Below are 27454 nucleotides of genomic sequence, written 5' to 3' on the forward strand. Positions count from 1 at the left end.
AGAGGAGGGAGGTGGAGGGAGCATGGGAGGTTATTTGATTTTGTAGCTGAAGGTAGAGACGAGAAGTGTAAAGATAATCTCCAGTGTCCTCTGGTGGAACTTTAGTTTGCAGTTACACCGTTCTGGAATATAAACTGTTCTTCTATCTTGTTTCCTCTTTTTCCTTCTCTTCCTGAAGGAAGCAAAATTCTGCTGGACAGCTTTGATGAAGTTGCTGCAGGGTGAGGAAGATAAGATCCAACATAAGGAAGAACTGTGCATTATGACAAAATTATATATACTGTCTCCAGAAGTGCTGCCTTACCTTTCATAAGGCTTCATTCCTTTTTGTTCTTTTTTTCCTGTTGCTAATGTCTTTTGCCAAAAAGAAAGCACACCTTTGTCTGGATTAATGTTACTGTTCAGAAAGCTCATCTTAAATATGCCACAGGAGAAGTAGCAAGTTGATGTTCAAGTTCCTAGCTGGATGGTGGATCATTGCTATCATGTCTCTGCACAGATAGATTGTCATAGAACAGTCTGTGTCCTAATATCATGTTTTTAATGTATATGAGCCACCAGCTTTTAATGGTACATTAGCTTAATTTGTACTTGGCAAAAATTATGTTCCCGTTTTGCACATCTTGGTCTATAAGCATCTTTTTACTTCAGGCTTCTGGCTTCCCATCAAATAAGCCTCTAACTTTTTTTCACAAAAAAAAATTTTAATTGTTTAATTTTACATGCCACAAGCCTTGTTTTATGTGCATATTCCAGGGGGCTAGTTAGTGTATATAACAACATATATTCTACCTTTTTCTCTTTATCCTGAGGACTTCTCCAGTCATTGTTTTGACACAGAAGGGAATTTCTGAGCATGTCAAATGTCCTGTGAACAGTGGTTTAAAAGCCTTTCTCATGCAATGTGACAAAGAACAGACTCCAAGCACAAGCAAGCATATGTTACATGTCACAAGTTAAAACCAGACCAGTGTAGTAGTGTCCTGACCCAGCCGTAGCCATTGCTACAGCATGCAAGTTAAGTACACAGAGGCCCCAGTTTTGTGGTTAACTCTGCCTGTCTCTGCTGTTTTACTGAAGCCGAGTCAGAAACCTCGGGGCAGAGCTGTTTCTGGTGCCAGCAGTGTGCCAGCCTGCTGCAGAGGGACTGTGCTCGTGGTGGCAGAGCTGGACAGAGCCATGCGAAGCGCTCCCAGCTGGGAGATGTTCTTTGCAACCGTCATATTTTCCAGGAGCTGTACTTGCAAGCCATTTACATCTGTGGCACCAACTGTATCTGCCAACTGGTGTCCAGACCTTAAATAGAGTCCTTCAGATGTCAGATAGATTGGAAATGCAGATACTCTGGCACGAGAACTGTCCTATATCTGCTAACACTGTTCTGTGACTCCCCTTTTTGTAACGCATCCAATACCAGCCTTAAACGTTGGTGACATTTGGAGCTACACGAACGAACTGAGGGTCAAATGTCAGTGATAACTTTTGCCTGTTATTGCTTTGTGCTGTTGCTGCAGCTTTTATCAGACTTGAACATCTGTCCTTATTACAGTTTGCTTTGCAACTGTGCTCTTTTTTTGAGATTCAGAAGTGCTTTGCAAACCTTAGCTGCGCAGTTGTTCTGAGGTGTAGTGCAACAAGCACGTGTCATATTTGGAGATGGTTCTCTGTGTGTATGGAAAAAAAACATCTTACATTCTACATCTAAAAAAAGTCAATAGTTTATTATTTCAGTCAGAGTAGACCTCTTTTTACCTTCAGTGTAACAACAGGCAGGGAAAAAGTCAAAATATAGTCAAGTGACTGTGCAAAGACGGCAGGGCCAAGCCAGTGATAAAGGCAGACCTTGCACATTCTCAGTCCTGGGCTGTCCAGTTCACAGCTCTGCTTCCGTTTTTTGTAACATAACTTTTAAATGAAAAAGCTCTCATTGTTTGAGTGCAAGAGCTGGCACAATACGTATCTCCATCATGGCTGTTCCAGGCTTCAGGATAAATACCTCACACCTTTACAGCCTCTTTCAAACCCAGCTCATTATGGTCTTTTGTGTAAATCCTCCTAAATTCACAGATCATTGACAAGACAGGCTCTGAGGGGCTTACAACCAGCTAGGTTAGTGAAGCTGCTTCAGGAAGCCCGAGTGCTGAGAAGCCTAATATATTATGGGAGAAAAATAAATGATTGCCCATGCACAGCAACAGCTATACTAAATGAAATACCTCAGTTGTTTTCTATTTTATTTTTTCACAAAATGCCCAAAGGCAATAATCCACTTTCTGGATTAACAGCCTGTAAAATATTACTCTAAAAAAATAAAACTATCTTTGAGCTAACTTATGGCAACACAGAACGCATCAAGAAGCAGTGGAATCTCCGCTGTGTTATACTTGTGTAACTTGAAACCATGCTGAGTGAATGCTTTTTCCTGCTTTTATAAGACATGGGAAGAATAATTTGTGTCCAAGACTATAAATCAGACCTTATCCTGGGAAATATGTTTACAACACCCTTGAATACTGCTATCTATTAATAGAGATGTTCTCCCTGGATTACCAAAAGCCATAATAAAATATATTTATAATTTTTCAGCATTTAAAAAATCTGTTCTCTTCCTGTCTTCACCCATTTCATTTTAATGACTGATTTTTATTTTTTTTTTTGGTCTCTAAATTCTCCAAACCTGAGGTCATGCCATTTGGTAAATTAAAAGGATATTCACACGTCATCCAAGGTGCTGAAATTTATAACCAGCTCATTTCTCTAGACTCCCTGTTGTCTTTGGAGACAGGTGGCCATTTCCAGAGGGTGATTCAGCTCACTCACAGCTAGTGTGCATCTCTGACTCTGCTGTCTCTTGTCTTTGACTATAGGACAACAGGTGGTTAAATTAGGTGTCTACTTTTGGTGGTCTAAGTATCGTCTCACATGCTGTATATTTCAAATTAAAACTGACAGATTTTTTTCCTGCATAAATTATGTGAGAAATTGTACTTGTGCAGTAGCTCAAGACCTGTATATTTTGGCTTGGATAAGTATTTGCAGCTGGATAACCCTACCTACCCTCTGTGTATGGAAAATCCTTATTTCTGTATCTCTTGGGGGGTTTCCTCCCGATATCTCCCCAGTTTTTATGTCTTCCAGCTTTTGCTAAGAGGCAGATGTACCAGTGCTTCCCTTTTCTTCTAGGCACCTGTTTCGGATTTAAGTGTGAGTGCATGAGATTGGTGTCCCAGGTGGAATGTCAATACAGTCAGCAGCTGGCTGGGTGAGCAGTTTGTCTGGTTGCTCTGTAATTTGGTCTAGGTGATACCACCTAAGTTACCTGAAATATTGCCTAAAGCTTACAAAGAGTGCTGTTACGTTGGTGGAACTGATAACGCTCACCCACTGACCAGCAGCTGGTCCATGTCTTCAGGTGGACATGCAGAAAACTAATGGTCAGAATAGGTAACCATGGGGTTTGTGTGAAAGTGAGATGGTACAAGGGAATATAGATTTTTCTTCAGCTTGTGTCAGAGCTGACTGTAGAATCTGGTGAGCTGCTGAAGCATGTTACTGGTAGTATTACAGATGAAACTGAGATGGAAGTGAATGCTGGAGATTTGCTTCTTGTTCTCATGCTGCCAATGGTTTGTGATGTCCAAAGTGTAGCTCTTCTTGATTTTGTTATGGTGAAGCACAAGTCTCTCTATTTTTAAGGTTGAGTGCAGTTAAATGGGAAACTCTTAAGGACTCTGAAATTCAGTTTGAATTTTCCTGATAGTTGGTGTGCCTCATAGAAGATCATCTGAGGGTTAGTGTCCTAAATTTGAGGTCACTTGAGGCTTCTGAGGTGTACCCCAGAAAGGTAAATTTTCTTAAAACTGAAAGGTCACATTACATTTTTTTGTGCGTTCAGGAATCAGAGCTCAGTTTTGATTGTGTTGCATATGCTTCATCCACTTGATGTCCCGTCTTAGGTAGGACACATCTACTACTAGGTGGCAAAATTGAAAATAGCATAAATAGTTATTACTGCAATATAAACATGAGCCTAATGTAGGCCTGCATCAGAAAAGTTTAACTGAAAATGCGAGTTGTTTAGTAGTAAAGAGCGATTGCTCTCTTCCTCTTCAACCTGAAGTCCTGGTTGGCTCTACAGTACACTGCCTGTGCCGTGTGTCCAGGCAGTTGCATGAAACACAACCTATGGAGTCTAGTCATTTTATCACAGTCTGCCCCTTTTGAAGAAGATTTTCTTCCTTTTGGGGAGATACAAACTGCATCAAGCGGGAAGGTTTAAAAACCTCTCAGACAGATTTGCACAGGTATGCGTCTTGAATGGAGGGGAAAAGCACCTAAAGAGCGAAGGGGTAGGACAGGAGATTTGAGTGGAACACAAGCAACATGGAGGGAGAAGGCAACTGCCTGTAGGGTAAATAACCTTAGCATTTCAATAAAGGTGATTTCTGAAGAGGAGTTTTTCAGTGATCCAATTTTTAGTACGGCCCCCAAAAGTAGTTAAACTGGTATAACTGTGAGGCAAGGGACACCAGTCTTGAGAGAAGTGATAGCCAGGATAAATAGGGAGGTACGTTAAATTACTTTAGCATGCAGGAGATGCTGGAATAAAATTAAAAGGTGTACCTATGCTTAGGATCATTGTGGGATTTGCTAGCCTTCAAGTTCAGCATACACAGTGTGGAAGGTGTACAATTTGAAGAAAAGGGTGATTACACATAGGGGAGGGAAAAGGTAAGTGGGATATAATTAATTGCAGACTAATCAGAGGTGGATGGTTACAAAACTAGGCTAACCTGACAGACTTTCTGATTAGCAAATGCCTTATCTTGATGAAGAGTATGTGGTAGGTCCTCTTGATCTGAACTTCAGATAAACAAAAATATCTGATGTGGGATATATCTGATCTGATCTGACCTGATAAGGGAAAATACTACCTAAAATGGAACAGAAGCAGTTAGATAAGTGGTCGTAAGGAGGATATAGACTTGACTCTGGAGGAATATCTATCTACATGTAGTGTTAAAAAGGAAAGTGGAAAGCTGGAGAGAGGTTACTGCTGGGGCTCCAGGAGGGTTTGTCTTTGCAATAATCTTGTTTAATACTTTTATTAGTGACCTTTGCAGAAATATCAGCAAGCTTCACCCACCAGTTCCTAATGACATGTCTAATGTCTTCTGAAATACCAATGACTTCAGCAGTACTGGGAGGTTTACCTGGGAACCCTAGGCAGGGTAAAGGAGGAGGGGAGGAGGGGAGAAGGCTAAATATTGAGGCAAGAAGGTGGAGAAAAAAAGAGAAATGCCATAATGAGTCATGGTTTAGGAAAGTACAGCAATCAGAATGTAATAATAAGAAGAGAGACAGAGATTGAGACTAGACGTGTTACTTTTCTCATTTGCTCCAGTACTGGGAGATTTCCAAACATAGCTGTTATACCCATTTGACTGGGATGGAGGGAGCATTTCAGAAGAGTAGCCGCCATCTACTCACACTAGGTCCTTAAATCCAACCCTATTTAATAGTTGGTTAGATGATATTTAATTACTCCAAATCATAGCTTCAGAAAGCAATGTATAATTTCTTGCATTCCAAAATGTCCAGTAACCTGGTGGAAAGACTGCCTTGCAGAGTGAAAGACATGATTTCATACTCAGTTATGCTGAGTTCAGCTTTCCCAATTTCTAGGCAAACATCTTATCCATTAGGCTACTGTGTCAATATGCAGCTGCTACTGCCCCAATCCTTACTGTCCTCATTTTTTAAAGGAAAGGGAAAGTCATGTGTTCCACTGGTTTCCATACTTTTAAGGAAGCCTGGCTGACTACCCTGGGCCTAGAGTAAAAGAGAAGAGGTGGTGGGGAGAAGCAGCTGTTTAACTGTGAGGCTTTGATGGCAGCTCCAGAAATGCTTTTTGAGTTTTCTTCCTGCCTGTTGTGCATGACGGCTCTTCACTTGCCCCATAGCCCACATGCATCTCCTGCCTGACAGCCTCTGAGGGACTTTGTGCCTCCTCCTACCCAAACCTCACAGGGTAAAATGAGGATACTGAATCCCTTTTGGTACTCATCCACCTCATCTGCTGATCACGCATGAGGATGTCAGATGGGACAGCATTGCCCTCTCTGGATCACAGTATCACAAGCTGCTCCAAGTAATCCCTCTTTCGCTCAATAGAGCTGTGTGACATACTGGACATGATTGCTTGCCTGCAGCTCGTTTTCACTGACTGCAGCAGGCAGCAGGCATCAGAGGGATGCTGGAGATTAAGGTTGCACGGCTGGGTAGCTGACCCCACCGTTTCTGGGTTTTCCTAAGGCTGAGTTTTCGAGGGCGAGGTGGGGAAAAAAATGCATGTTCTGGATATGGGTAAGATGATAGCACTGGCTACCTTAACTGTGTTTTAGCAAGTCTTCTGCACTGACAACTGAGCATGATGCTATTTCCATTTGGTATTAATGAAAGCACTCGAGGCCAGTATGCAAATTCTTTCCCACAAAGGTCATCATCTTTAAGAATCCCTATTAAGAGTAGATTTGTCTCCTATGTGTGTAAATATTGAATTTTCACAGGATTCGAAACCTGCAGTCCCTTTTCTCAGACGTTTTGCTTGTTGTCTAACAGAATATCAATAATTATCTACCATCTAGTCACAGAGAGAAACAAAACCATGAATATTAACTTGGCAGGTTTGTTTTTAAATTGTCTCTCTGAAAAGCTACCTGTGCCATTCCTGGCTGGAATCTCACCCAATATTTCCTGTCTTTTGTACGAATAGTAATCAAAGAATTTTCTTTATCCTGAGATCTTGGAGGCAGACCTGAAACACAGCGGACAAAACTGTTTGTGATTGGAACAAAGAACGGTGCTATGAGGGTTGGAGATCTGCGGTTGGGTGGTTCACTGCAAGATGTGGAAGCTGGCCAAATTTCCCCGGTGGCCTGGCCTTTCTGCCACGGTTCCATGTCAGCGACCGAGCCCAACAAGTGTCAAGACAAATTCAAATAGCACAATTGATTGCTGGGAATGATTTATGCCTGTCTGCCTCTCCTTGGGTGGGGAAGGTTTGTTTAAATTTTGCCCTGCCATGTTGAGCTGGCTTCAGACATTTCTCGATTTATTGAAAGGCTCTGCTTTTCAGCTGCTGTTCTTTTCCCCAATAACTTTGCTACGACATTTACCTTGACTAGCTTGTAAAGCCAGCTTGCCATGAAAGTTTAAAGGAACCTCTATTTCTTAAAGAATATTATCTATGAACAGTAACACGAAAGCTACTTTCACGTCCTACATAATATGGATTTTGAAACAGGAGCCTATTTGATTTTAAATTTAAGGGGTAAAATATGCTTTTCTCCAACTGAGCCTTTCTAAAACATAACCTTTTCAACAAGTAAGCCAAGAAGAAACCCTTGAATCCAGGTACTCTATGCTGTATTGCTGAGGTGGAAAAGCATCTAGCATTTGGACTTGGTTGAAATTTGCACTTCATTACAATATATCTACCCAGTTGCAAGCCTATGCTGCTCCTCTGGGCCTGCCTCCTAAAGTACAAATCAAAATGTTACAAGCTGTGATGTTGCAGTGTTGTGTTTTGGTTTCTGTGAGTATAGAATAGAATATTTTAGAATATAATAGAGTGGAATATTTACAGTTGGAAGGGACCTATGATGATCATCTAGTCCAACTGCCTGACCACTTCAGGGCTGACCAAAAGCTAAAACATGCTATTAAGGGAATTTTCCAAACGCCTCTTAAACACTGACAGGCTTGGGGCAACAACCACCTCTTTAGGAAGCCCGTTGCAGTATTGGACCACCTTTTCAGTAACAAAATACCTAATATCCAGTCTAAACCTCACCTTGTGCAGCTTTGAACCATTCCCACATGTCCTGTCACTGGATCCCAGAGGGAAGAGATCAGCACCTCCTTCTCCCCTTCCCCTCCTCAGGAAGCTGTAGGGAGCAATGAGGTCACCCCTCAGCCTCCTTTTCTCCAAACTAGACAAGGCCAAAGTCCTCAGCCCCTCCTCACAGGACATGCCTTCCAGCCCTTCTGACAGTTTTGTTGCCCTCCTCTGGATGCATTCAGGGACCTTCACATCCTTCTTAAATTGCAGTGCCCAGAACTGCTCACAGCACTCAAAGTGAGGCCACACCAGTGCTGAATACAGCGGGATAATCACCTCTCTTGACCGCCTGGCTATGCTGTGTTTGAGGCACCCCAGGATGTGGTTTGCCCTCTTGGCTGCCAAGGCACACTGCTGGCTCACACTGAGCCTGCTGTCAACCAGCACCCCCAGATCCCTTTCTGCAGGGCTGCTCTCCAGCCGCTCCTCTCCCAGTTTATACTTGCACCCAGCATAGAAATGTTATGTTTTGCCACAGTTTTTTGCCTCCTGCTGAAGAAGGTCAGCGTAAATAAAAACTGCAAGGCAGAAGTCATGGTAAGATGTCAAATATGACATCTTAAAATCTGTCTCTGAGGTTTAATTAAGAAGTTCAGCTGAGAAGTGTTACCTTTCAGTGTTGTTGATTTTGGTGAAATTACTTCATTTGTTCAGGAACTTTGTTGTCACTTTGTGCTAGTTTTAAAGCTTATTAAAAGCATTTCTAGAGAGTCAGCTGTTAATCATTCTTTTATAAGCACATATAGAACTCCCATTATAAAATAATCCTGTGTATATAATTTGTATACTGCCAGCAGGAATTCATGTGCACCTAACACTTCTCTTTAAATTTATAATGTAAAAAATAAAGTACCTTATTTCTTCTTTTAGTGGTACCTACCTTTTTCTTTTACGAAATGCCATATAAATAAAAAAAAGATAAACATATTTTTAAAAGGACTTTATTCCTGAGACAAACAAAGATGACATTGCCCTTGTCTTGATATCCCACAGTGTGTCATGGTTAAAGAATTTTCATTGTCTAGGCCATAAACTTTATTTTCAAGCGTGTCTATTTTAATTCATGTCCCCTTATAATTCATTGTCTATATTCTCAGCACAGATGTATAATCATTATTTTTACTGCAGCAATATCTAAAAGGCCTTACTTACTTTGGGGTTCTGTGGTACTTGATGCTGTATAACCAAAAAGACAGTCCTTACGCCTATGCGTTTTTTTCTAAATACATAATAGGAGATATGAAGTGTGGACTGCAGTATTCTTTTCAGTGTTTTAATTAAATTGTTCATGCATCAAAAGCCTGTCAGATAATCTCACTGCATATTAAAGGATAAGTCTGTTGCTCTGAACAGCAAAAATTACTCTGTCCCTGATGTTAAAAGGTCTTTTCTGCTCTATATGCTAAACTGCACCATCTGATGTCAGTGCACAGCAATTGAAGGCAGCAAGAACTGCCCATATGTATCCAAAGGCCATGTTTTCATCTGAATAGTTAACACAGAGATTCTTCAAAATCTGCTTGGATTTCAGTACCAGCAATGGTACAAATCTGATTCATGAAGCATATTCAGTGGCCAGTTGACTGCACAGCCTTGCTACCAGCCATGTGTAAGTTCCCTGCCATAATTTTCAGCCGTTTGGTCCTTAACAGCCTTGCTGTGCCTTGGAGAGCTGAAACAGCAGCTCTGAGAGAGCCTTGCCATATAATCGGAATTGCCTAGGAAAAGGAAACTGGTGAGTGTCTTGGGAACTTCCTCAGTAATTGCCCTTTTCTGATTTTTTGAGAGTCCATTGCAGAAATGAGCCAGCTACTGCATTCTCTCCCAAAACCAGTATGGAGGGGCTTCACGTGTAGACCTCACACAGGGGAAGGTTCCTTTTGCAGGTGTTATAAAGCCATACAGGAGTGGCTGCTGCTGGTGGCGTTGCAGAGACCAAACCCAAGAAGATAAAGGAAGTGAAAGGAGCAAGAGAAGGATAAGGGAGGGAAGCCAAAGAGGCAAACAGAATAAAACAGGGAAAGGAAGTGGTGAGGGAGGGTGGAGATATGGACAGAGGATGGAGAGAGACACTCCAGAAGGAAGAACAGACATAGAAACACTGGGACAGAAATAGCAGCTGTAATTTATTTTCAGCCAGGAAGGAGCTGGAGCTGTTACTATTGAAGATGTGTATACAGCCATGGTGCTTTATAAGGTAGAAGTAAGCTGGTCCTGATATTCATATCCCTTACCATTTTTCCTTATAAGAAACATGGCAATTAAACTTCAGAAATGACTTAAAATATTTCTGTGTCAGTGCAGTAAGCCATCACTCAGTGGAAAAATAAAGTTATCCTACATAACTAAATAGTCTTTAAAGGAGGATGGAAGTAGGAGAGAGAGAAGCGAAAGGGAAGAAACAGACATAAATAAGTTTCATAAGATCCCTTTTCTGTGCATCTACATGTAGTTTCTTTTGTGTTCATTGTGTGTAACTAGGTGTGTACAAGCATGCTATCATTAATATTACCTGCTCTCTTGATGTTCAAATAAAAATTGTTGCTAAGCTTTCCTACGAGCTACTGGGAACTTCCTGGTACAAAAGCAAGTGATGGGCTTTTGAATGGCAGGTAAGGCCCCCTCACTTGCTTCGTTTTATCAAATGAGCGGTTCCTCTGAATTCACTTTTTCTTCTTCTTTGAAAAAGAGATCAAGGAAGTTGGCATATGCCATGTTCCAGAGGCAGGATGAAGTTAAATTTCATTGTCATCTATTGCCGTGTCAGTCGCCATGGCTGTAAATACATGTGAGCTCGTGAAAAGTATTTTTAAAGCATTTAGTCCTGTAAAAAGTTGGAAGGAATTTTTGCAAGTGCTATTATGCCCCCCAAAAATTGCCAATATGCTGCTTCTGGAGTAAAGCCATGAAAATCTATGAAGAACAACAGTGTCAAATTAGTGTTGAGGCAGCATGAGAGAAGAATGGAAAAATAATGAAAGGGACCCTCCAATTTTTAGTTCAAGAGCGGAGGAGCCTTTTCTATTCCTTTAAGATGACAGTTAAAACAGACACACAGGGAGAAATGCATGTTAAAGTAGAGCAAGTCTGTTGTATGTTCATTAAAGAAAAGCAAGCACAGATTTTGCAAAAGCAAAAGATGATGAGAAACACTCTAACCGTAGCATTTCATGTGGTTGCCACCCCAGCAGGACATTGGGTTGGGTTAGATGTGTGGCAGTAGCCAGAGCTGGCCAGAGTTTCAGTGAGGGATGGGACCAGGCTCAGCACTCTGATGTTGGGTTTAATATCACAGTGAAGCACTGGCACATGGAGCACCTTCTTGGCTGAGGCAAAACTCTACTTACCAGAGAGGCTGGAGGCAACATGCTGTCGGCTGCTCTTCTCTGCAGCTTTTAAGAGCCAGCCCAGCACGCTGGTGCTTGCTGGTGGATGTGCTGGCAGAAACATGCTCCCTTGCTGGGGCTGAGGATTGTTGTGCATGGGGCAAGGAGGCTTCCAGTACTGGCACCGCAGCTGGGAGCAGGGCAGGGAGTCCCACCAGCTGCCTGCACCGCTGCTGCCGTCTGTCCTGCTCCTGCACAGCTGGAGCGGATGGGAGTTAGTCCTCAGCCTTGGGAGAGCTCTAGTTCTTGCTGTGCTACCTTAAATTGGATTTAAAAATAAAAAATAAAATCTGAGTTGTGCTTAACTGCATGCCTTAAATGGGGAATTTTAATAATGTGCCAACAGCAGCAGTTTGGAGTATCTTACTGAGGAAAAGGTCACCATGCCCATAAGTTATCCTAGCATTTGATCAGTGGACTCTTTTCCAAAGACTTTAAGTCTCATTATTCACTGCTTATAAAGTCACTTGAGATATAAAAAGTCTTTTTATCGTAATGAAAGAACTCCCACAATTAGCCAGAAGGCAGTCATCTATCTTTTTAAACTACTCGCTTCGGAGGAGACCAGGAGTTTCAGGCATCTGTACATGGATGAATTGTTATGACAGTGATAAGTGTAACAGTCATGTGGTGGTGCCAGCCATGGCTGAGTTAGTGGAGGAGGGGTGGGGTGGTTAGAGGTGAAAGAGAGACTTTTTTGTTAGTGAAATGTAGAATGTGATTCCCTGAAAAGGCAAAACATGACTACGTGTTATTTGCGGAGTCCTGAAATCTGCCATTCAGCCCTTCCATTATTCTTTGGGAATTACAGATGACTAAAGAATGTCATTAATTTGATCTTCTAAAACTTTAATGGCAACTGCCTTTTGAAGTGCCTCTTCTCTGAGAAAAAATACATACCCTGGAAGAGAAATTGGAGATTGAGCTTGTGGTAGAGCAGAGACACCATGAAGTTCACAGGAGAATACAGCATTCAGTGCAGGGGCTTAGAGATAAAAATTATTTGTTCTGAGCGCACACAGTGGCCTTTGATTGTATTTTTACACACCATCAAAGGGTTGCTGTATATGATAGATCTCATGAGAGATTTATATAATGTCCTATCCACAAAGAGAAAAAGTTTACAATGGTTAATGTAATAAATGATGGTCTAATTATATCAAGAAGTAACTCAACATATTTTATGCATGCCACAGCTAGTTTAGTCTTTATTGCCCTCAGGCAGAACCCTAATATCATCAGAAAAACTGTTTGTCAATATTAAAAGCAATTTACATAATAAATACACTCGAGCCTTGTTACATCACCATCTGGGTTAGCTGAGCATTCACGTTGGTACCAGGAGGTGCTGGCAATGGCAGACCTCATGAGTAAGTGTTCAGACTGTCCAGCTGTCACAGTGGGGAGGCGACAAGTGCCAGCTTTCCCCCCCCCCGCTGGAAGGGGACAGGTTCCGTTAGAGGGCAGAGGGGGTCTTCATGGAGAAGGGTTTGGGGAAGGAAAGGTGGAGGATGCTGGAATCGGGAGGCATGAGATAAAGGAGAGCCCTGGGGAGCAAAGATAGGGCCACACTGAAAGAAAAAGTCAGAGTGAGAAGAGCAAGCAGCCTAAGAGAGAGGAGGGAAGAGAGACCAGATGTAGCAAAGCAAGGGGGAGGAGAATGAGTCTTGGAATACTAGCTAGAAGAAGATGCACGAAAGATGGCCACAACAGCTAGCAACGTGTCTGCCCGGCAAATTGAGAGAGTCAGAAAAGGAGAATAGCAGCTGCTCACAAATGCATGTCCACCAGCAGTCATCTCTGGGCAGCTAACTATGAAGCTAATGCAGTAATTCTTAAATTTAATTTGATGTTTTCATTTCACTCACAAACCAAGAGAATTGCAGACAATAGCATGTTATCTCTTTCAAAACTCAAGTGAACCTTTTCTGAGCTGGTGCTGTGCCTTCTGAGCTGAGTTTTCCAAACCGAGCTTTCTGAGCTGTTCTAATGTTGTTGAACATCAGCACTAAAGGACTTGAAAGGCTCCTTGTGAGATGCGCATTGCTGTAACCCGCGGTGAGGAGGTGGAGGGGGTATTCTGTTACGCAGACTGCCAAGCTTCATGTTACGAAGTGCAGGAATTCAGGTCACATTTTGGCCACAGATTAAAACTGCTAACTCAGTCGTGCTTTTAAATGGAGCAGGCATAGTTATGCTGGAGGTGTGAATTGTAGCATCTAAGTGTTTTTCTGAAATATGTCTCAAGGTGAGGTCCAGATCCACAAAGAGAGTTTAGCCATGGAAGTGTCAGGTGTCTCCTAGGGTGGACTTTTCCATACACTGTTAGAAGAAACTGAAATGCTCAAAGGCATTTGTGGTGAATGATAGTTGTGCCTAACCCAGCCAGCTGGAAGCAGGCTATAAGAGTGCATCTAAACAACCATCCTTTTCCTATACTCAATACATTAAATGCAATTAGGCAGTCAATACATTTGGAATTTAAAACCCCAAACCTCCTCCTAGAGGGGCAGGGGGGGATCTTCAGTGATTTCTTTGCTTACAATGGACCTGACTTTTTTTTCAAAACATGGATCATGATTTTCACACAAAGTTTTGGAAGACACTTCTTGTAGTAGCAGTTTTGTTTTCATTAGAGATGACTGGGTAGGGAAGACAAAATCGTGGAGAAAAAGGTATTAAGCTAGAGTTTGTATTTATTGGAGAATCCAAGTTGCACGAGCACTTCTGTGTTAGTTACCTTGCTTGCTAGTTTGCTGTAGTTTACTGCAGAGGTGATGAGAACTATTTGTCCATTCCCTGTACATCTACCTGGGGAACTTTTTCCAATCCAGTTTAAGAGTCTTTTGAATTCCCAGGGACAGCTCTTTAGACAATAGTTCCAGGCAGCGTTCAGCTCTTTGCTGGGGTCTTTTGGGGGTATGTCAGGTCCTTTATAGAGAGGAGTTGCAGCTGTCAGACCTTCCCACAGATGCACTGATCATGGTGGACAATTGTGACAAAATGAGGCATTGTTTTGAGGTTAGTTGAAAGAAGGGTGCTTTTTTCTGACAGCTGCTGTTTAGGTAATCAACATTGCCAAGAAGTCACTGGGTTGTCCCCCTCTGGAAGGAAGCCTTGCAGAGTAGAAATAGGTATATTTCTACTTTTTTCCCACCTTCTGTAGCTTTTATTTTGTCTTGCTTAGGTTAAAGCTTATACACAGGCTTTTCAGCCACAGTAGATTTCTGCTAAATACTGGGAAATGGAAGCAGTGCTGGTTACACATAGGAAAATGCACAGAAGGCTGCAGTACTGGGCATTGCCTTGGTCTATTCAGTATTGTTGAACCAGCTACGCAAACTATCAAACAGGACAAACCTCAGCTCAACAGGTAGTGGAGATGTAGTTCTTGTTACAGGCCTGTGGTTCAGGCTGAGGGAATCAGCCAGAGCCTGAGCGTTCAGCAACTTGTGTAGCTTTTAGGAGAGATGACAAGATTTGGTGGTCAGGGCAACAAAGGATCAAATGGGAACAACCATCACTTAACTCATCTGGCTAAGGAAGAGGAAATGTCATTAACCAGCATAATAAAAGTTGTCCCTTTACTGAACTTGCATGAACCCTGACTGAGATAGTGGTATTGGATAGTGGCTGAACTTGCTACCTTTCAGGTTAACTTGCTCAAGAGATGCAGCTTAGTACTGAACTGTAACCTAAAAGGTCAGTGTGTCGAATGCCCTTTCTGTAGACGGGCTATCACATTTGCGTTACTAGAAGAGTTGCAGTGTGCTCTCCAGGACGCGTGTCGCTGGTAGCTCATATATCCCGTGCCGCCATGTCCTGCCCAGGGAGCCTCACAGCTGGTGGCCCTCAACACTGGAACTTTTGTAGAGGCAATATGTGCCAAAAGCTGTATGTCTAGGAGGACGATGGTATGGTTTTGCTCTTTTTCTGAGGCTTGTAGTTAGGGCTCAAATTCCCATCCTGAAGATGACTGGTCAAACGAAGGGACAATGATCCTTTTTGCCAGTTTGCCATCCAAGGATGCACCCAGGGTATGGTATCCTGGATGTATTTAGGGTGAGGGATTGGAGGTGAAGAGACTGCTGTGATGAGTGCAGATTTAGCACCTGTCAGGCCAGAGGCATCTTCTGCATGGGTGTTGAAATATCCTAGGACAGTGAGCCTTGTATGAACTCCATCATCACGTCAGACAGCATCTCTGTCATTTTGCTGGGAAATCCTTGTGTCTAGACATCTCTGCTCTAGCAGAATGCTCCGGTTATTCTTCGCTTTGCCCTTACTGATTAAACAGAGGGTCTCCAAGGATTTTACTTCAGCAGAGCTGATCATAAATTTTAACTTGCATGTGCCAAGTATTTGCTGAGGATAGGAGGTTATCTCATGAGCTGCTGATGTGACACCTTCTGTGATCGTTGCATTCACATGACTATGCATCTTTTTTTCATTTTCTCTTAATATGGGAGAAGTAAAGACTACAGGAAACTTATCAACATTTCTGGCCCTCTTGATTCAAAAGTTCTGGCCAGTGCTAAAAGAAATTTTCTACAGAAGAGAAATGTGAGAATGGAAGGCTACTTCATTTCTCAGTCACAGGCACTTAAATGCTGGAAGCAGTCTTCATCAGAGGACTGATTTTTCTTTTTTAGAACTCAGAGCACAATGATAACAACCATTTGCCTACATTTGTTTATAGTCACTGTTTTGCTGTTTAGTCCTGTTCTCCCTTCCTTCTCTGCTGTCCACCTCTGCGTGAGTGGCAATAAGCCCATGTACAGAGGTGCTGGCATTAGAAGTGGCAGTTGGCCAATGTCAGTTGACTTGCTCATGAAAGACAAAGCCCATTTGCTTGGTTATTTTCTGATGCTGATGAAGTTTTGCATGTGGCTGGATTTAGAGCAAGAATCCAAAGGGGATGGCTAGGATCCAGGCAGTGGCCACCAGTCACTCTGGGGGAGATGTTGACAAGTGGCCCAGACTTTGCAGTGTGTCCAAAACGAGGGGGGAGAGTGTTCATTAAACAGAAGCTTAATCAAACAGGGTAGGAGGATGGTTTACATGAGAAAAGATATATTCTTTACTTAACATTCACAACTTGCTTGTGGTTAATTAGCCCATCTGCTACAACAAATGTATTCCCATGTCTTTGTGTTGACTGTTAAAAGTGACTGATTTCTCTATCCACTTAAAATAGTACCCTGGATTCCACTGTAAGTAACCTTTCCAAGGCAAGGAATTTATTTAATCATCCACTAAGAACCTGTAAGTGGCTTGCTGTAAATAAGTGCTCAGCTGTCTACGGCTCCCAGGGTAACTATACGGAAGTGTTAAGTTGGGGGATAACGCAGGAGGCAGAAAACCCTTAAAGGAGCTACGTGAAGAGAGCTTCCAACCCCATCTGTAGTATTGGCTTTAGGTTTTAAAATAAATTCTCTCCTTCCCAAGTGGGCAGGACAGCTGCCAGCATGGAGTAATTCAGCTATAGATTTTCTTCTGAGAAAGGCAGCATTCATGAATTAGGTGACCTTTATGCAGATCAACAAAGTGTGTTGATGAACTTCAAGTGACAATTTAAACAAGTATTGGGTGTCCGAAGCACTTGTATTTCATAAGAAACCAACATAAAGGATGGAATGTTTTTAAAGTCTTTAAATTAAATAGGCATTTACATGAAAATAGAGGTCAGACATAGGTTCCCAGGATAAATGAAAATGTGTATCTTTTGTGATTTTTCACACTCATGTGATTTTAAAATATTATTATTATTTAGAAATAAAATTTGCACGTAAATGGCATTGTTGTGAATTTATGTCTGTTTCCTCAGCGTAAGTGATAAATATTGACTGATGTGAGTAAACAGAGATTCTGGTTTTCCAAAAAAAATTAATAATATATTTTGTATGCCATCCAAATATCTTTTTGCCTTGCTGATATGGATCTGTGATAAAATGGTCAGCTTGTGCCAAAAACCATGTGGTTCAGCTGGGATACAGAAGGATTGTGTGTTTTAAACAGGAGGAAAAATTGGTACAGTACTATGTCATATTTATTCCCAAGCATTTGCTTTTAGGAGAAACATCATATAGTCATCTGAAACTTAAAAAGTGTTAAAAAGGTTTTGAGAGGCAGGAAAGTAATTTTTCTGTTCCTAGGACCTTGGGAATGAGAGTTACTTGGAGGGCCTATAGGACACTCTTGTTAAGAAAACTGCAGAAACTGCGGAAAATTGTGTCCTTGATAGGATCTGAGTTAGAAGCAAGAATGAAGCAGAAGCTGGAACTGAAGACTGACTAGAAGACCCAGGCTTGAAGCTTTATCTCTAATTGCCTCTGTTAGACGGGGCTGAGTCTGAACACCCTGGCAGTATAACTTGTACTATTAGAGAGGGTTTGCAGATACTCACTCCTTGGGGAAATTTCTTTTATTTTCTTATAATATAACTTGTTCTTTGACTGTTCTGGCCATTCCTCTTATACACCTCTGATATTTTTCCATGTAAATTGGATTAACATAACCCAAAGTTATAATTTGATGGATGATAGTTTAAATTATAAAATCTTAACATTTTTTGCTTCATCAGAGTCAGAAGTCAGAACAGAAACCATATATATGCATTACACTTAGGTGACCAAGCTAGCTGCTGTTCATATTACTTGATCACAGTCTAGGCTGCAGTGGTATGGTACTTCTAGGGATCCCAGGCATTCAGCTCAGGGAGTTCTGAGCTTTTTTAGGTATAGAAATCTGTCCAGATGATTTCTAGCCTTCTCATCACCACATACAGCATTGGGGCTAGCTAGAAAGATCAATTGACCTTTGCACTGGTGGCTATGCTACGGTGTGGTTATTTTGCATGTCCTCATGAGTAACAGGGCCTTGAAAGCACTGCTTCTTTGGAAGTTGTATCAGAGGGAAGCTGCTTCTGCCTTGTACTCAAGCTCGTACTCTGGAAATGTATTGAGTTAATATATACATGAATTAATGGTCAATAGTCATAGCCATCCACATAAATGGACAGGACTATGGTTATATGTGTTGCCTCAAATATGACATTTTTAATTGCAAATGCTTATCCTGATAGGCTTAAAAATGTTACTGAAGGCTGCTGAATGGTGTTTTTGTGTTGCTGGCATTGTTCTTGTTTGCGTGTTTTTCCTTTTTGACAACAAAGCTCTAATAATTTCTTGAATGAAAGAGTGATGTGGTAAAGAAATTTTGATTTCAACCAGTATTTGCAGGCATTGAGAAAAAGTCAGTTATTGGGTCTCTCCCATTTCTGGGGAGGTTTTAGACTTAGTCAAGCAGAAGCTTTATGACTTCATTGTCTATACAACAAAGTTAATTTGGGCATGAACTTCCAGTAGAATCCTATTTCTGATTTGCTGCCAGTGTAGAGATTTTCCCAGGGATATAAATTCTAATCAGGTTTTGGAACCATTCAGATATTCACATTTCTTACCGGAAAACCCTGCCTTTCTCCCCCAGCACAGGATCATCTAATCTACACAGTAGATCATAACGGTTAGGTCATGTGCAGCAGTCAACAGCAGTCCCATTGCTCTGGAAACAGCAGAATGGTATTTTCTGTGTAAGGATGTTGCACAACCCCCATGTCCAAGGGCTTATCTACTGACTGCCATTGACAAATTAGCCCTCACATTTTGTAGTGGGCTGATACTTGGGAATTTTGCCCTAAACACCTGTACTCATATGAATTTAGCAACACCCAGCCTTGCAGTTACCTTTTTTAATAAGGTCTCATCTAGGCTGGGAGGAATTTGCTGCTTTGCCTGTAGCAGGGTGAAACCTTCCCACATTCTTTTAGTTTTGCCAAGCTATGCTGCATTTGCAACGTAATTTCCTCTGGTTTATTATTCGCCTGTTTGTAGCAAATTATTTCTTCAGTTTGTTTGATTTAGATTTCTCTTTGCTTAGAAGAGCAGCAGCTGACTGTGTTAGTCAAATCTTCCTATCTTTGGTCTTAATGATTGTATAATGGCCATGGCAGATAAGTGACAAAACATGAAAATTGGCCTTGTTTCTTTTTAGGCATCAGAGACATGTTTATTGACATCTGCATTAATAACAATGCTGTGCCAGAAATCCTTTAAAACAGTTACATGCCACAGAAAATGCTGAAATTGAGAATTAAAGGCACCCTTCCTTTTTCATTTGTATTTTATGACGTGAATAAAATAGCATGAGAGAAATAATTTTAAATGCCCTTTTTAAATATTGTAGTTTCTTTGCTGTGTTCAGATTCCATTGGGATAGTTATGGAAGAGTTCAAACCATTTCTAATTTCTAGCAAAGATGGAAGAATTTATTTCTCCTCCCAGCTTTATTTTCCTTCTTGCATGGATGCCAAAATACGGTCCAGTCAATGTCAGCACGTGGCTTGATGTACTACACAAATAATTCATCACCCTATATTTTACACCCATGTTTTTATGCTGCCTTTTCTCTTACGAGTAACCTTTGGTATCTTTTTCTGATTTTTGTCTAGGTCAATGGGAAGGACCTCTCCAAGGCCACTCACGAAGAGGCAGTGGAAGCTTTTCGCAACGCCAAGGAGCCAATTGTAGTTCAGGTTTTACGACGAGCCCCAGTTAGCAAAACTCACGGTAGCTCTCAGGATGTTCGGTTTGTGGATGCCAGCACTCAGACTGACATCACTTTTGAGCACATTATGGCTCTGGCCAAACTAAGGCCTTCCACACCGCCAGTTCCTGATATCTGCCCCTTTCTACTTTCAGACAGGTACGATTTTATCTTCTCCTGCTGTTCACCTGTGGGAAAAAGTCTCTGGACCACTTTAAATAAATTATAAATGTCATTGATAACCACTGTCCCGTTCAGGCTTCAGTGACAGTTTTCCTAAACTCTGTTCATGGATTAGAGCTACAGGAAGGAATCTTGGCCATGTTTACTCTGTGTTTTTGTGTTTGTTCATCCAAAGCTAAGCCCTAGTCAAGAAGAAAAACACTTCTATGTTCCAAAGTACAAGGCTTCTTCAAACCTAGGAAGAGCTGTATTGTTGCTTGCTGTTCTTCCAAATTTCTTACCAAAAAATCAAGGAAACAAATTATTTAATTTAAAGTTCCCTTATCAAAAGCAAAACAATTCCAAGAATATAGAGATCGAAAGTACAATTTCACCTGTCATATGGCAAATTATATGAATTAAATTATCCCTCGGTTAAATTATTTGAAACTGAATTGAACGTAAGCACGAGCAGGTGGTGCTTATACAAAAATAGGGTGTAGGCTTCTTCCTCTTGAGTAACTTCCTCTTGACTCCTCCTTATGGGTAACATCATCTAGTTGTTGACCCTTGCCTTCTGTCTGTAGCCAGCAAAACTATGGTAGCCCTAGAGCTTTTCCACTGACTTCCTGGCATGCCATGCACCTCTGCAGAATTGATGCTAATGGAGAACATACCACTTTTGACTTAGACGTAGCTCCATTTTTAGAAGTTCTGGGTGAGCTGGGTAGATGATAATCTCAAAGACAACTTGCCAGCCAAATGCTGGATTGAGCCTACCACTTACTGCTGCACATCTAGGAACATGATATGTGTATATTTTTGAGTTGTTACTAGACATTACTGAACTGTGTGCTACTGTGACTGAAGTTCCCATGCCCTTAGCATGGGGAAAAATTTCCTACCTCTGCTAAGATGGATCCACACTGGGTGCTGCGTGGTTGGGATCCAGCCCTGGGTCTAACGCTGTACCTAAGTGCAGGTTGTAAAGACCTCATTCTTTGTACTCCAAGCCCATTTAACAGTGCAGTTTACTGACATTTTTAAGTGTGTAGTTACTCAAATGAACTTCAGCACCCTGTTACCACTTTAGCAGAAGAGGATAGTGCAAGTTGTTTTTGCAAGTGCTTGAACAATTTGTGAGCCTGGTGTGGGTTGCAGATAGTGGATGTTCAAGACTTTATAACCAGATAATCAATTAGTTATTCCCAGCCATGACACAGCATGTAAATCTGGAGTTAGGTACCTTTATGAGCATAAGGAATACCAAAGTATCACAATTAAGTAGTTTGGCCCAAAACAGACCCTTTTAAGAAATCACCCTGTGTAAATCTGACAAAAGATGAACCCAGCAAAATTAACTCAGCCAGACTATGAGCTTCTGAAAAGAAAACAGGCTGTGCTACTTCTTGCTACAGTTCCTTTCAGGCTGTCAGGCCGTTCAAAGTAGCATTCCAGAGATGACAAAATTACAGAGAAGTGGGGGCTTTTTTTGTCACTTTTTAATTTAAAAATACCTATTGTCTCATCTACTGTTGCACTGCTTTGTTCCACATAGCTGCCATTCTCTTCACCCAGCGGAGCATGAATTCTATGAAGGTAATGAGTATCTTTCCAGCCTGCCTGCTGATGCAGATAGAGCAGAGGACTTTGAGTATGAGGTAAGATTACTGGCACACTGCAGCCTCGCTTTCTGTTATTACAGATATGGTATTTGCACAGCTGATAGCAGGCTTCTATGAGAAAAATAAGAGTGAGAATACTTCTTAAAAAATCGGCACCAAAGACACTTCTATTTTATACCTGTGTAATGTCACAGGCTTTACTGAGGTTAGGCTACACACACGAGATGTGAAAGCAGAATTCTGCAGTGGGTGGCTACACACAAGTCCAGGGGGCTTATTGAACATGTTCCCTCTATGTGCAGTGGGCACTGTAACTCAGATGCTTTTGCAGTTTTAACACTTTAAAGCAAGCCTTTCCAAAATCAAAAATGATAACTGGAAGCTTAATTCCTTTCCCCCCTCCCTGATTTTAAAAGTTAATTGGCCTGGTAGCTTATGTCTTAGGGATCAGTCTTTCAGATACTTGGATGTGTACTTGAGTGTTTGTAAGATCAGGCTACAACTTTGAAAATTAATGTAATTTCTATTACTTGTTCTTTGATATTTGACATTGCAAGTATTGCAATTATAAGAAATTGTGCTCTGTACCACAAATCTCTCTTTGCTGTTAATGCATTTTACTCTCCAGTGACAAGGGTGGATGTATTTCTGAGTCACTGGAAAATCATTATGTGAGGCTTCCCAAAATAATAACAAGTGATTGGTGATGTTGCTCTTCATTAGATTTTCATTTCAATATCTAGCCTTCTTGTCAGCCAGTCATTAGCTTTTCATGTTTTCCACTATCATCCAGTAGCAAAATATTTGTAGGGACGGGCATAAGAAGCAGAAGGTTCTTTTTAGTATTAAACAGTGCTGTATCTTTGCATAAGTTCAAGTTACTGTATTTTAAATACGAGTGATTATAAATAATTCAATATCTTTAATACAAGATTAAAAATATCCTATCCTGTTTGCTCTACCTTAAGAAACCTTTCTAAAGGTTTCATATAACTGGTTGACATTTGGAATTAAATGAATGGCAAATGCTTTGGCAAATATGCAGTGTGTTCACTTTTATCGTGTCTTCAGCAGCTAAGATGCTCTACTGGAAGTTCAGACCATTGTTCTTGTCTTCTTGCAGCCTGGGGAATCTGAAGTTCTTCCCCCAGGAATCAGAAAAATCACATAACATCTACTTAGTGAATCTCAATCAGAACAAGCAAGCTTTTGTTTGAACTCCGCAAAAAATCATTGCTAGGGATTAGTGAAATCATTATTTCTTCCCAGTTGAGTTTCGGTGTGATACCTGACAGCACAAGAATCTCAGAGCTTAAGTTCTGTTTTGACTCCCCATGTGTAACAGAATATTAAATTTCTCTGTCAAGTGTGTTTGGTATGGTACTTCTTCCTTAAATGTAATAGAAACCATTTTTTCCAGTAATACTTAAATAAATTAGTAATGTAAGCATCTAGAAAAAAAATGAAAAAAAATGGGTAGATAAAAGTATTTTTCACCATTTAATCAGGATAGCAGTGACATCTTAAAATATTAACAGTTTTTAAAGAGTCTACCTGATGGAAACAAGTTGTCTTTATGACCATTATTAATCCCTAATAATAGCTGGCATAAGTATTGTGACAACGACAAATGCTTGGGCAGGTTCTCGGTTGCCTGTAATCTCTACTAATCACACCATCATAGTCATTAATTTGCTGTCAGCTGTGATTCAGTTGCCCAAGGCAAATTTGGTGAGTGACTGAAATAAAGTGTTTCATGTGAAATTTAAATAGGGAAGGAACTGTCTAGCTTCCTTTGAGAAGAATGTTTTCTACTAAATAGGAAAGTTTTGAAGGAGAAACAAGAACATCTCAGAGTCGTTAACTAGCAGAGCTCTAAACATGAAAGACATTCCCAAAATTTAAGCCCATATGGTAATACTATGATTTAGGTTACTCATTGGTTGTATTACCTGTTATTTCAGGTCCTTATAAGATGTTATTAAGCTCCATTGCTGTAACTAGGTATCTGGAAAACTTAAGAGCATTGTCCCTGGAGGTATATTTCTCCATCCAAAGAAAAATCTCATAAAGGACAGAGTCAAAAGGGATTTGCTAGCTGCTGTTGCCGACCCAGGGGAGAAGCAGCAGGACAGTGAGTAGAGCAGAGGCTATGGTCCAATGCTGTCGAGGTCTCTATAACACTCCTGGCTTAGGTGTACTCTGCAGTGGCCACTCAGTCCCACCCTTGCCCTGATGTTTTCTGGCCCCTCAGTTATGCCAACATTACTTTTTTTTGAAACCGATGTGAGAAACAAATATTTTTTAAAAACCAGACTTTTAGAAGGCTTGTTTTTTAACCTAGCCCAGCTGCCTGATCTAATCCAACATAGTTTCACAGGTTGCTGTGTTGCGGCAGCAGCATCAGAGAAGGAAAAAGTGCTCAAGCACTTGGGAAGAAAACAGCTTATAAAATGATCATTGTCCACCCACCATCTAGGGGTGACAGCAGCAAGAAGAGACGGTGCAGAAGCTCTGCTCATGCTACCCCATGGGCTGGGTGGAAGAAGCACAGAGCATTATCTCCCACCATTTTCCTCCTGTGTTTAGGGGAAAAAGGATTGTTGTTATTACTGTGCTTTCTGTAGAAGGAAGATTGTATCAGTGCTCCCTGATTTTATTTTTTTTTTTTTTTCTTCATAACAACTTTCTGATGTGAACCTTAGCTAATCACACACAGCAAAAAACCTACCAGGTGTCAGGAGTATGGTCCACTTTGCAAACTGCACATTAGCGTTCCCATTGTACTAAAAGGATACAGATAAGCAGCTCACAAGTCTCCATGGCAAACTTAATAATTTTTAAGTTGATTCAAAGCCAAACCAGGAGATTTCAGAAAGGGACTGTAACAAGATAGTGAGCAGAAAAAGAACTAGAGCAACACCTTGTTATTTCTTAGAGATGGTTTGTAAGTGAAGAATGAATGAGTTCTGAGACACAAATGCAAAATACTCAGCCAAATTAGGAAATAAAGAAATAAGATGACTAGCAACTGAGGTGCTGTAAACAAGAATGTTTTCCAAGAAAGAGAATGTTCTAGAAATCTTTGATCTGCCTAGAACTTGCTTACAGGTACATGCTGGTGTTTAAGTACCTGAGTTACCACCATAAGAAACAAACAGGAGGATCACATATGATAGCCAGCACTGGGGATACGGACGTGCCAGTGGATTTGGTAGGATTAGACACTTGGAAGACTCTTCTACTCCATTTGTAAGCCAGAAAAACCCAGTGGGTTGTGCTTAGATTGTCGCAGCACAATAAACTCAAGTATGACCCAATTGTCTTGGAAGGATGAGCTCCCTGGGAGGCTCATTAGGCTCCATACGCTACCATACTTTAAACAAATAGCTGGGAAGACAAACAAAGCTGAGGGATTGCTAATAGCCAACATGAGCATCCTTATGTTGTTGCTGCAAAACTTGTCCTAAAAGGAATCTGAATTGTTGGTAGATATTGAGGCAGGGGTCAGAGCCAGCGTCAGTCAGGATTGTCAGAAAGATATCAAAAGATTTGCAATTCTGGCATAGCCAGATACCCATGAGGACTTTTAAGATAAAGCAGGAATTGACCATTTTGTAAATGCTCAGTTGGACTTGCAGACAGTATCACTGAAAGAGAGCCAGAGATATTCAGAACAAACCCACCCAGTCTAGCTGTGAGTGGCTGTTGTGCTGCTGCAATTACATCATGTGATGTTAGAGTATACATCACACTCTCTGGTACCAATGAGGTGAGAGAACTAAAAGTATTACAGTCCCCAGTAAATCTCTGTTAAACATGGCTCTAAAATTTGTCCTTGTAAGGAGAACAGATGATACCGGTGCTAGAGAAGAGTAAATAAGCTAATGGACATGCACTTCTTTAATAACATTTCTGAACCTACTATCCAGGAGAGAGAAATATCATATACTTGGTTTGGAGTGCTGGCGGTAATACAGAAGTTAAGGGGACAAAGTCACTTAAATGGTGGAACAGGTTAAAAAATAGGTAGAAAAAGCCAAAGAATGTTGTAAAGGCAAAGCATCATTGGTGTCTGGTCCTGCGTATTCAGTCTGAGGAGACTGCTTTTCAATAAGAGGGGCAGAAGAAAATAAGATGTTACAAGCAGGTAGCGTCGTTTGGTCAACAGGTCCTTGTCCAAGGGCAGAGACCTTCATACCATCTAGGTACTGAAGTAGCTTTTGAACAAAAGCGATATGGGAAGTGATTGGTTTCTGCTGTAAGAGCCAATATCTCTGGGGAATTACAGCTTTTAAAATCCCTGAGATATATCTAAGATAGGGAACGATTCTTATTTCTAGCTGAATGCTTCTTACAAACAGCAAAAGTAGACATCCTTGAGAAGGAATAGCAGTGGGTCAAAGTAACTGTTGTTGTTGCATATATGAGGAAGAGTAGGCTGAAGTTTGCTCTCAGAATTGAGGGGGGTTTTTTTGAGAGAGGTTGGGTTTTGAGAGAGGTGATGTGCAAAGGAGACCAGCATAATTGCCTAAAAGACTTTTTAGTTCTGATTGTTCTCATTTTTAGGCAAAGGCACAAGTGATTGCTTCAGTACAATGACATAGCTTGCAGGAGCCTGGAAAACCACACCAACAGTCCACCATGCCAGGATTAGCATTTTCAGAGTGAAAAAGGCAGAATGGCAGCTGCTGTGTTAGCCTGCCTTTGCCTGATGACTCTGGTTTTCATGCATGCAAATGCTAGTGCTGACAGATTGGGGCAGTATTAAGACCAGTACCTGGGAGAATTTGCTGAGGGTTGAGTTGACCCTATATGAAATGACAAGGTACTCTGATGCTCTTCAGTTAAGGTCTTAGAAACCACTGAGCTTCTTTGTTTTACTTTTTTGCTCAGGAAGTTAGTGCATGTCACTAAATCAACAGAAAACCACATGACGCGTGTGCAGGTGAAATCTTTCTGTGGTCAGATTTTATGAAGCCTTTTGTGTCCAGACATTGAAAGGATCAGAGGTCCTGCAGGAAACAGCGGTCACAAAAGATCATAGTATTTTGAGATTTTTTTCCCACCTGATGCCTCTGTGAAACTTGGAGCATGAGCTAGAAACTACAGACCTGCTGTTTTGATTCCTCATATGCTCTGGAAAATAAGGCTTCTGGAAATTAGAAGACTCATATGAAAGTTTCTTTACTCCATCATCAGTAGCTCTTCCTAAGTGGAGCAACTCATAGTGCTCTGAGGGTTGGTTAGTACCTCAGGGCAAAAATGAATACTCTTAAGTTCCTGTTCTGCTTTGTAGACCCAAGGGACAGATTTTCAGACAGAATAAGCAAATAAATGTGTGTGTATGCATGTTGAATGTTAAGTGCTAATTTATGGTTATGCACAGCCGTTCATTTAAATGTTCTGAGAAGTATTTACACTCATAAATCTGTTAACTCTAAGTGTAGATTAGTCCTTTAAGTTTACCACTGGTCTGATCCAAACTGAAATTGCTAAGGTTTCCTGTTGACCTGAGCATTTCTGGATCAGATGCTGTCGGCTGTTTTCACAAATGACTACTAATGGGCCTTGAAGAGAGGAAAGCTAGAAAACTTTGGGAATTGGACTCAAGTAAGGTTTTGTGTAGGCGTCTTCTCACTGAACACTTAAAAATCCCATGGGGAGAATTCTATCCTATTCTCTTTGTTTCTCTTACCATATCTGAACATTGCAGCAGATACAATGCAGCGGTAATACATTGGTTTACTCTTCCAGTAACACTCATCCCATCG

General features: G+C 41.1%; 1 protein-coding gene across 2 annotated transcripts in view; it reads left to right on the forward strand.

The window, feature by feature from the left end:
- Nucleotides 1-27454, forward strand: part of PDZRN4 (PDZ domain containing ring finger 4) — a 251941-nt gene that overhangs the window by 188139 nt on the left and 36348 nt on the right. For both annotated transcript variants that reach the window (XM_064447945.1, XM_064447948.1), the window contains 2 exons: nt 19799-20052; nt 21614-21716. In XM_064447945.1, coding sequence (XP_064304015.1) covers nt 19799-20052; nt 21614-21716 — 357 coding nt within the window. The remainder of the gene's footprint in view (nt 1-19798; nt 20053-21613; nt 21717-27454) is intronic.

This window comes from Phalacrocorax carbo, chromosome 1, assembly GCF_963921805.1.
Source record: "Phalacrocorax carbo chromosome 1, bPhaCar2.1, whole genome shotgun sequence".
NCBI classification, from domain to species: domain Eukaryota; kingdom Metazoa; phylum Chordata; class Aves; order Suliformes; family Phalacrocoracidae; genus Phalacrocorax; species Phalacrocorax carbo.